The sequence below is a fragment of the Phyllopteryx taeniolatus genome, chromosome 19 (genome assembly GCF_024500385.1).
Source record: "Phyllopteryx taeniolatus isolate TA_2022b chromosome 19, UOR_Ptae_1.2, whole genome shotgun sequence".
Lineage (NCBI taxonomy): Eukaryota > Metazoa > Chordata > Actinopteri > Syngnathiformes > Syngnathidae > Phyllopteryx > Phyllopteryx taeniolatus.
Window position 1 is genome coordinate 12277174 of NC_084520.1, and position 11412 is coordinate 12288585.

The window sequence follows — 11412 nt, forward strand, 5'->3', positions numbered from 1 at the left end:
TTCTGTTTGCCTTTAGTCTGGACATATAAAGAAAGAGCTTCCCTTAAAAAAAAATAACTCTGTCCATTGTTATACATGCCTTGGGCATTTATTGCTGGAATAAGTGACAAAACATGTTGCCCTTGGCAACACAGTCCCCCTGAAATAACTGCGCCGTTACCCTGGGAAACCAGCTTTTATAGTCTAGTACAGGAGACTTGAATTGTTCGCAGTTGTTCACTGTAAGTGAATGTATTTATGTGCACTAAAACAGCAACAAATTACATTACACGCTTGACATTTCCAATACCAAATACAAGTTGTAGTGACCCATTATTCCTGCATGGGAGCCCTTGCCTTCTGCAGCTATTTATCCATCCTGTAACAGAATTCATTTTCTTTGCTCGGCATTCTTCTATTTACAAAGTGTTTCTTGCACAAAGATCAATCATGGTTGCGAGTCACGGTGGGTGTTCACCACAGGTGGGCAAACTCCAAGTCGATGTCACGGAGAATTGTGACATCCAAGGCCTTTGCTCAAATTGCTCTCTTCCCCCTTCAGCCGGTCCACATCCTGCAGGTCGGGACCGCAGCCCATCTGGCTTTGGTTAAAAGTCAAGATACAAAGCTATAAAAGTGGGCCGAGAGGAAAACAGAGGGGCACCACCTCATCTACAAGCCTAACATTCTCTCAGATGGGACATGCGATGTGGTCTGGAGCAACATGACACTGGCAAAAGATAGCGGTCTTTAAATTGGACCTGATGTCACACACAAAACACCATTTAAAATGGTAGACTTCATTCTGAGAAGAGCCAACGGACACATCATGCTATTGACTTCAATAACCCACTGAACAAACCAACAGGAGTATGTGACCTTTGCATAAAATATTAGAACTCATCTTGGTTATATTGACATTGTCCACTTCATTAGCTATAAACTGTAAGCGATAAAAAGCATCTGGTGACGCCACACAGTTGGATCGAAAGCCACCCCTCAATATTTTATCTTTGAAAGCAGAGCTCAAGGTGGAAAATGAGCCAACAAATGAAATACGAATGATTACTATGCGGCTCTGCATTTAGAGTCACTTGATATTTCCAGCTCCAGACCCTCGCTAACCTCCTTCCCTTTTGATCCTACATTCAGTAAGGAGATTAAAAGAGAATGATTGACATCCAGCGAACAAAGAACAGAGGACAAGAACAAGCTTTTTTTCTTCAAACCATGAATTGTTCTTCCGCTGACACCATCCTTCAACCTCTCCATTGATTGGCCTCCAGTGTTGACAGGACATTGTGCAATATTTCTCACAATGTGTCTTATGTTGTGGCACCTTGCTGAAGAAATATCCACCCTGTGTAAGGATGCACCATGAATACAAAAAGCACTCAGCGTCAGAGTCAATCTGTGGGGAAAATGCAATTTCCCCTGAAGGTTTAAACTCAAATCCGTTCCATCCGCATTATACAAACACTCAGCGTCTCTTCTGCCAGAACATGCCACGTGTAGAGAGAAAGGGTCAAATAAAGGATGTGCTGATGCTTCACCATAATACACTGTGTATCCCATGCGCTGCTTCTGGGTCAGTCACTGCTCAATCACATGACACGCTGCAACTAGAACCAAACATGAACAGAAGACTTATAAAAACACCAGCCATTTGATAGGGAACTTGTGGCACTGTAAAACGACATCGATCTTGCTGGCACCGGGGTGGTTTTTCTCGTTTTCCTTTCGGAACCCAAAGGAATTATGAGGATCTTGCACAATATTTGAACAAGCCACAACCCAAACAGACAGCGCTCTCTGCAACAACACCGTGTGTGGTGTGACTTCATTCCTCCTGACACCGCAATGCTAGTTTGGACGTTTAACACATTAACAAAATAGTGCAAAGCAGCACTGAGCAATGTCTCAACTAATTGTTCACTTTTGTTTTATCAGTAATGAAAATATTTACGTGGCAAGTGACTGAAGCCAATTTCAAATCATCACCTGATTAACCTGATTTTTGAAGTGTGTTTTAGTTGAGAATTGCCCTTGGACTGACATTTGGCTGTAACGCAAGCTTGGTGCTTCAGTTTCCAACGGACCCCTTTGAGGAGTCAAGGGCCACAGTACCTTCCTTTATATTGTTTGATACAGTGAAAGTTTTAATTACCAGCAGGTAAAAAAATAAAAAAATTGCCAAAGTTAGAAACCATTACATTTGGTGATACAAAAATGTTAAAAATAAGGATAATGCAGAAGATATGTGAGGTTTTGTGAATCAACTTCACAGAGCATGCAAGAAAAGTATTAAGTGGAAGACTTATTTGGGCCAGCAACGTTTGCTAGCATTTAACCCCAGACCATTCTATAAATTTCCAAGTAAAGAAAAGGCTGCTTTCACTCACCATTTCGTCCAGAGCGTAGCGGAGTAAGCCATGTTCGTAAAGAATGAAAAATCTCCTTTGCCATTTCTGCATGTAAAAAACAATAATAATTTTTTTAAAAACCCTTGCATTATTAACATTGACAGATGAACAACATCAGGATGAGTAACATTTAAAATCAGATTAGCATTTCATATGGCAGCCAAAAATGAAACAAAAACATTTATTGAGAGGTTTTAAATTTAACAACATGAATGATCTCATTGAACAAGTTAAAACGTGTCAAACCTGTCGAATTCTCCAAAAAGCATAAGACAATGAAGTCATGAACCAAAGTCAAAGAGTTTTGAATGATATTGGAGATCCTTATCAACGAAGGTCAGAGTGACCCTTCAGTAGAAATATAGCCCAAAAAAAAAAAAAGTACCACACACTCATCTCCTCCTGCCAGACTATCAAAGATTCAGATCGTTTTTGGAACTAACAACGTGCAACTGGCACAACTGTTGAAAGTGTGAATGTTTTTTGGCCGCACGAGTATATTTGTCGCTCCCCGCCCTTCTAGCCACATTTGGCTCCCAACAACTTGATTCTTTATCCCCGACATAAAAGTCAAGGACGCCTTCGGACACAGTCGGGAGAATGTAAGCCGCAAAACAGAAAAACCCTTTCACTTAAACATTTTTTGCATGTCAGGAATTGTGGGAGTTGTCACTCCAAGTAACACACTCCCAGAATGGGTAACCAATTTTGAATCAGGCCTACAGGCAGATATAGGGGGACACACACACACACACACACACATTCACACATAAGGACATTAATGAATATTCAGTGAACGCAAAATGCATGTTTTTGGAATGCTGGGGGGGGGGGGGGGGGGGGGGGGGGGGGGGGTGGCCAGAATACCCACAGATGATCCACACAAGCACGGCGAGAACATGCAAGAAAACTCAACACAGGAAGGCCGGAGTCTGGATTTGAACCCACAACCTCAGGACTGTGAGGCACATGTGCTAACCACTATTACACTGTGCTGCCCTGCAATAACATTCCAAGTTTAGGGGGGAACCCAGATCGATGCACTCTACTGCACACACATACAAAGAGTAAATACACTAGCCAACCTTTGGTAAACATTTACCATGTGTTGGCAAGTGAATTCTTGGAAAACTTTTTAGCATGGAGCACATCACGTTTTGAAGCACGTGGAGCATCATTTTTATCCTTCTTGCATTACTGTACACCTTTTACTGTACTGCAAGTTTTATTTATTCAGATATGTATACGGAAACATGACTTCAGGCAGAAAACTGATTTTGAAAGATTGTTTCCCAAAAAGCAAGTAAAAATCATATGAGGTACAGGCATTCCCAATCAGTGTGATGTTAAAGATCAAGTCTGTCATGGAAAATTATCCAATTTCACTTAATTGGTCCGAAAATGTATTTACCACAAAAACTTTACCTTTGTTCGTTTATCTATGCCAGACAGGCAGAACAATCAAATGTGTTTCCACAAGATGGCAGAAGGTGCATAATTGACCTGTGTATCTACTTTTTGTGACATTATTGTTGGGTTGTGAGCTGCGATATTTTGTACTTTGTCTCAGACAGTGTTACATTACTTTTGCTGGGCTCAAATTCCAATATAATCCATGAAATATTGAGCAGCTCTTTCTAAGGTGCACCAGACAGGTCTGCCTCTCCCTTGTAGTTGTTGTCACATGCAAATACATTGCAGTCCTTCTAGGAAATAGTCAATCGAAAATGTTTATTTAACTAATATGGTCACAGTTTAAGCTGCTTGCTTCAGCACAGACAATCAGACTAGGTCGAACATATCAGTGCTGTCAGTGCAAGCAGAAGGCTTTTGACAATAGCAGGGTTGAATGATCTGGATGTGTACCCCCCCTCAAAAAAAAAAAAAACCATATGGAAGCCATCAGAGCGGCTGTGAGAACTGGGACTTTTCCATCACCTCCCCCACATTCTCCCAGCTCCACTTTTGGGATGCGCTGCCACGGTTTTATCTGGGGGTTGATAAAGAAGGCGGTGCAACGGCGTGAGGCTCACGTTACACGATGCCAAGGGAGCAGGGTTCAAGGAATCAAGTCAATATCAGGCTCATTATTGCTTGTGAACTACAGTTATCACTCTGGGTAAAAACTCCCACAGGAAGCTGAAGTCCTGTTTTTCCCCAAAGACTGCAAGTATGGGTACCAAAATGAAAACACACAATATTAAACTAAAGATTTACATTTACACAACATGGTTCAAGTGACAATGTCGATTCTTATCTGCCATGTCCAAGGTCAGATTTTTATTTATTTATTTATTTTTAATTCATCGGATAAGACATAGATCGGATAATCCGTAACAGAATTGATCACGTCAAACCTAGGGGTTGAACGACTGAATATTTTTTGTCCACTTACCCTTGATCTGTGTAAGGGATTGTCAAAATTGGTTCCCTCTGGTGCAAGGAGCAACCATCCTCCATAAATAGGTTTTGCCTGTTAATGACAAAACATAATTATGAGGCCCAAACCATGAAACAGAAACTTTAACAGTACAATTAAACGCTTATTAAAGTGGCAGCAGATTTAGACAGCTCCCTCTCAGTGACCACATTGTTAAGCTAAACACAAGTACAGTTTAGATTTCTGCCAGGGTAGTCAAATTCACTTGCTTGTCTTGAGTTGAATGCAGGCTACTTTTCCCCGCTGGCTTTATTCCAGTGCACCATGCTGCTCTCAGAGAGAGGGAAAGGGAAAAGGCCAACACGTGATTTTCTCTCTGATCCTCTAAAGAGAGTTTACAAGTGGGCAAAGGGGGGGCGGCAAGAAAAACAGTGAGGTGGATACGAAACTTTCAGAGCGCTAGTTCAGATGCTGGGAGCATTTGCGGCTACGAATTTGCCGTATAAACTTAAGAAATGCGAGTTGGCCTGGTGTGCTTTTTTAAATAGTTCTGCCACATACTTGAACTCCTACCACTTGAGTAGTCAGCAGTTATTTCGAGTCAAACAAGCCCTGCCTAACCACAGCTGGCTTTAAGTGTGAATGGCAAGAAATGTTTGCGCTCAAATGATAAGACGGTGCACTCAAAATTCCATGAAACAGTGGACTAGAAATCAAGTTGAAAAGCTTGGACGTTTATAGCCACCGGCTCCTCCGTCAGGGGTTTTGATTACAGTCATAACTTCATCCCATGTAAAGCCACGTATAATCCCCCCTAAAATCCGCTTTTGTTTTGATTGCAAAAGGTACGGAGCATTTCTCTGCACTGTGACTCGGTAAACAAAATGACATAACAGCAATTTTCAATCTCAAGTCCCCAACACAACCGTCTCGGACTGTCAGCGGTTTGCAGCCAAAGCTATCTGATAATGGGCTTGTCTGCAGGAAGGAATCACACTGATTCTGGCTGCGTCTAAGCCTGTAAAAATATGCCTGAAACCCAAGGAGACTGTGCAGAGTTCAGGAAGAGAAAAAAAAAAAAAAAAAGAAAAGAAATATCTTGTCTTTCCTCACATGACCTGACAGCAGCCCTATTTGAAAAATACACTGATAATTCCAGGTCAAGTTTTCCTCTTCAGTGGTTTTAGTGGTTTGTGAAATCTGTGCATGTGCTGCAACAGCTCTTGACCCATAACGCAACTCAAGAGTCTGGGTCTTCATGTGAGCTCTGGATAGTGAGGCCAATGGAAGAACTAAAAGAATCAAACGCAAGGGCCTTCAAGCAACTCAACTCAGACGTGACTGGCTCAACTCATAGGTTGACAGCCGGCGTTCCCCAGTCTAAGAAAAAAGACTTAACATTTGGACATGATCTAAATTACTGGGATAAAATTGTCTCAAAAGTCGCATAATGAAAAAGGTCGAATTAGGGATGCACCAATACCATTTTTTTTCCTGACCAAATACCAAAACCTACATTTGATTAATCGTCGATATTTGATCATGCCATTACGTCTCGCAATTGTGATAAAAATGTTTCATTTTAAACAAATATTGTGGGGAAAAAACACAGCACAAACATTTCTTGAACATGGCATGAGTTGCACTCAAAAGATAACACTTTTTTGAGTAACAACTTGTCATTACTGACTTTACATCCAACTCCATATTTGTTTTTTTTTGTTTTTTGTTTAAACAGTCTTGCCACATATTTCACTTCAATGTAGCCAATAACAAGCCAATTTAGTTATGTAGTATCTCAGTCTGAACACAAGGGGTACTACGTAAAAGGAGTACATAGATAAGAGACGAAATTACCCATGTGTGTTAACTTCAAAATAAAGGGAGTAAAAATAAATACAGGACTGCTTCTTGATAATGCCACAAGTTTTTAAAAAAAATAATACAAATAAAACTGGGACAGGACAACTGTAGTGATACACTATCACAAAGTGATCGTCTACTTTGCTTTACTTGAAGAGCCGAGCAGAGAAGGGTGTAGCGAGTGACGGGGCTGGCGAAACTCAGTGCTTGCCGGACGGCGCCCGCCTCCATCGCCGCCCAAAGCGGACTTCATCATACATTTTGCAGAGCATAACTTGCAGTCGCCTAAAAGTGTGGTCATCCATCTCCTTCAAGTATCTCCACACAGTTGACATGGCTCCAACTCGGCATATATGTGTCGGGCTATTGAAGTGGTATCGGTGTTGTAGTATTGAAGCATTTTTATGAGTACAGCGTACGAGTGCATCAGTGCATCCCAAAGTCGAATCATCACACTTCAATTCAGTGAGCATCAACGGGATTTACCACGCTGTAGAATTAGCATAGCAATAAAATGCACACCACAAAGTTGTGAAGAGGCTTGAAAAGCTGTAATACCGTCAACGTCAGAGTTGTGGTGAGTCAAAAATTGTTTTTATGTAGTTTTTCTTTTTACACTTCTACTACAGAAATGTAAAAATATTACCTGTAGTTAAAGAAAAAAAAGACCTTCTGATGGCTACAGTTAAACACTAAAATAGATTTTACTTCCTAAAATGGATGTTTCTTACAGGAAAACAATATTTTGAAAATGTCATTCAGCTTCCCAGAACAGATTGTACCCGACTTTAGAGCTTCAACTGGGCTACAAACATGAAGCGAATGACACCAGCGCACCTTCAAGCACTTCACTGTAGGAAAACTTTACAACTAAGACATGACTGGCTAGGTTGGAGGTTGACAGCCGGTGCTCTGCAGGGAAAGAAGAGATATTTTCCATCATATTTTTTTAGATGATGAGGAAGGAAAGTGTGCTGTTAGTTTTCCAGAGCCGTCACTCTGTGACCAGCTGGGAAGTACTGTTGGAATATTACCACTTGTGATTAATCAACAAATGGAACATACAGTAATGACATTTGCGGAGAGCCTATCCTAAGGGGAATCCACATAAGAGTTTGTTTGGACAGTGTGACAAATAAAAGAGGATGAAGCTGGTGATTGTTTTTTTGCATGGTTTTTGACCCAATTAATCAGCAAAAGCAGTAAATAATAGCAAGTGAGCTGGAAAGCTTTGGTGGAGGCCTAGTTCAGCATGAAATTAAGGTCAATAAGGGCCGCTGGGCTGAACACTAATTGAGCTCAATGAAACAAACCTTTGCACTTTTAGGCTCCGTTGACACGAAGCAGAAACCAACCTACCGACCGCATGGCCATTCCTTCTAGTGTTGAGCTAATGTTAACATTACACCAAACAATACGGCAGTGATTCCCAACTACTGTGTCGCATGGCACATTACATTTACTCACGTAACCGTTTGGAAAATAAAAATTTACTTGTCAGAGCATTTTCATGCAACATACTGTAATATCTGTAACTCTGAGCGTGGGCCGTTAAGGCTTTTACTTCGTTATATTGAGTTAAGTAACACTCGATACTTGTATTTGGTATCTGGATGTACAGTATTTATTATTGCTTGCGCGATTTTGGTTCATCAGAGAGACTGGTGTCACATGACTGTTTCACAAATACAATGTAACTACTAGTGACGTTTGATTCTCGTTTGAGAATCGACGTTTGAGGCGGTCTCAATGTAATGTTCTGTGGAATAAAACCAGCGGGTCAACCACAGCAAATTGCAATTTGTCCGACACACTCTGACCCATTGGAGTTCTGTGTTCCTCGCTGTACAAAGGGTTGTGCACATTTAAAGGGGGCAGAGTTTCCTCTGCAATCAGCAATGTATGCACAGCGCTGAAGATAACGATTGAGGTTGGCAGAACTCACCTTGTTTTAGAGTAATAAAACAGATCTCAACATTACTGATAAATGTGAGTGAATCCACCTGTCGTAGTAGTTTGTAATTAACTTCAACGGATGGATTCAATTAGCAGATTCACCTATTGGCGGATTTTCTGGGTAACCTATCTCCCAGTTTTTGAGGAAACCCCTGCTTATAAGCGGTATTTTTTCCCCTAACCCCCGCTCATTAGCGGGATTTTTTATTCTACACTAATGCAGATTGGCATGCCAATTATAATGATTATCAATTTTTCATGCAATTTTTCCACAGAATTTCACTATTCGCAGTCAGGCCCCATCCCTTATAGCCTGCACATAGGGTTCCACTGTGTAATGAAATATATAAGCATAAAAATGAATTTTTTGCCTGGTGAGCCTATTGTGATGTTTCATGTGTGTCAACAAAGTTCATTTAAAACCATTTATTGAATTAAGATGAATTTGGCTTAATTGAGTTATTTTATAAATAGCACATTTTAAGTGATATTTTTGGGCAATATTTGAATTTGCATATTTATTGCCATTTTCTATTTTTGTCTATGACATTCATTCAAAAAAAATAAATGAGAAGTACCTAACCAGTTACTCAGTACTTGAGTTTTTTTTCTTTTTTAATAATTGGACATGCTCTTACTTGAGTAGAACCTTTGGCTACCCTCTGATTGACAATAAATGTTTACTTACTACTTTTGTACTGAGGTACATTTCAGTGGTTCTATTTTTACTTTCATCAGTCTTTTATGTATTTATTTATCCACAACATGTGAGTACTTTTGCCACCAGTGTATGTAAGTTTGAATTTCTAAAGGATATTTTGTGTTGTTTTTCATAGGAAACACAGCAATAGTAGGACAACGAAGTACTCACCTGGTTGAGGTCTTCGTCGTTGAGCAGGTGAGATTCTCGAGGTTTAAAACAATTCTGACATTTGCTCTTGTTGAAAATGTTGGCTTGGAATTTCCGACAGGGGTTCTCTTTGAATGACATGGTGGTCGAATGGAAGACGGTATGTGCTAGCTATAAAAAAACAAAAAAAACAAAAAAAATGTCTTTCGCGAACAACTCCTGGTTAGAGGTTAAGACGAATGTTGGACTCGTTAGGTCACGTCTACGCTGGTCATCATGCTCCGGGGAGGGGCGGTTAACGTTTACCCGTTAACTTCTCTCTCTTTCTCGCTCTGATTCCGAGGTTGTCGACTAGCGGAGACAGGTGTGTGCAATTTTTGGCCCTTAATTGCGCGGCTCAACGAGGCGTCGACGTCTGGTGGCCGACACTGCGGTGGTCCTGGCGGGTCCCGTCAGCAGCCTCCATCGCGGGGGGAACGACGCCAATTTACCGAAACAGCGAAGGGGAGTCCGACCCGCCTCCGCCTCCGCCTCCGCCTCCTTGTCCTCCTCCTCCTCCTCCTCCGGGCTCCTATCGAACGAGTGATAGCGCGTTCAAACGTGTTTGGCTTCCGGCCCGTACATGTTCAACGTTTAAAAACACGCCATCGACGCGGCTGCTGGCTGCACGAGTGCCGCCGAGTTGGATGTTTTCGTCAAAATGTTTCGCTTTGGCCGGATAAGCAGACGCTGCAAACAAGGGGCGGGGCTAACTCTGTGGGAGCTGCTGACTGACTGTAATACTGGCCTTTCAGGCGCCTACGATTGAGAGCGCTCCTTAGATTGACCAATCACGCGCCACAAAAGTCCCACCTCCCTCAAGATAGGTGCCCTTTAAAGTTGGGTCCCCAATCATCGGGCCGCGGACCGGAACCGACCCGTGGGACATTTGGTACTGGACGGGGGGGAATAGTCACTTTGTGATTAACTAAAAGTACAGATACATAAAAAACGACTCTGGTAAAGGTAAAAAAAAAAAAAATACAATTACTGCTTAAACTCCTGTACTCAAGTTTTTTTAAAAAGTACAGACTTTTCAATTTACTGTGGATATAAAGAGTTTACACACCCCTGTTCAAATGCCAGGTTTTTGTGATATAAAACAACTAGACCAAGAAAACTAAAATTTCCCCCCATTAACGTGAAATAACCTGTTCAACTGTACTGAAAAAAAGAACACCATATGCACACTGAATCGTGATGGTGGTAGCGTCACGCTTTGGGGCTGTGGAGGGAATCATGAAGTTCCAAAAAGGGATTATGCACAACCAACGTCTGCTTCAAAACGGGTCGATGCCCTTGCATCCGGTTTAGAAAGGCAGAGCCCTATCGCAGAAGACCAGGAAAGCAGCTGTAGAAATATTCATCATAGAAATCATCTTTTTCTTTCAAAAGAAGAGCTTATACCACTTCCAAGAAAAGAAAGCTGCATTTAAGAGACAACATCGGCAGCGCTATACTTCAAATACAGGTTTACGTTTGTGAAGCAAGATTTTTAATCATTTGTTCTGATTTGTTTTCATGTGGGTCGATTAAAATATTGCTTTGAAACCGCTATACGGCACAAAACAAGGCTGAGGACCGCTGCTTTAAAAAGCTCATGACGACAAAGTAAAAAATAAAATAATTTCCATGTCAACCTGAGAAAATATTTTTCATTCTTTCTCTTCTGCGTTTGTTCAGCTTTGTCTCGTTATCAGTCAAGGTTATTTCTTGAGCCGATAATTTGTTTAGTTGTCTGCTGCGTAAACCTTTGAAAGTCCACAATAACAGGACAAGGAGACACAGGAAAGGTGACAGTGTGTCAAAACATTTGCAAAATGTTGGCAGCTTCATCGAAACAGAGTCAAAACATATGACTTCATGCAGGGGGTGAGACAACCGACGTAGGGATTGAATTAAAGGTGCAAACCTTGATTATT

At 41.3% G+C, this 11412-nt stretch overlaps 1 protein-coding gene across 12 annotated transcripts in view; it reads right to left on the reverse strand.

The window, feature by feature from the left end:
* Positions 1 to 10169, reverse strand: part of si:ch73-103b11.2 (centrosome-associated protein CEP250) — a 47835-nt gene extending 37666 nt beyond the window's left edge. For 5 of the 12 annotated variants that reach the window (XR_009785583.1, XR_009785584.1, XM_061755219.1 and 2 more), the window contains exons 1-3: positions 9473 to 10167; positions 4798 to 4875; positions 2382 to 2447 (exon numbers count right to left, since the gene is read on the reverse strand). Coding sequence is in view for 10 of the 12 variants with exons in the window: in XM_061755219.1 (XP_061611203.1) it covers positions 2382 to 2447; positions 4798 to 4875; positions 9473 to 9592 (264 nt within the window). In the remaining 2 variants the exon portion in view is untranslated. Of the gene's footprint in view, positions 1 to 2381; positions 2448 to 4797; positions 4876 to 9472 lie in introns of all 12 variants that reach the window. The other 7 variants (XM_061755225.1, XM_061755227.1, XM_061755218.1 and 4 more) reach the window with 5 other exon arrangements.
* Positions 10170 to 11412: the final 1243 nt, after the last annotated feature.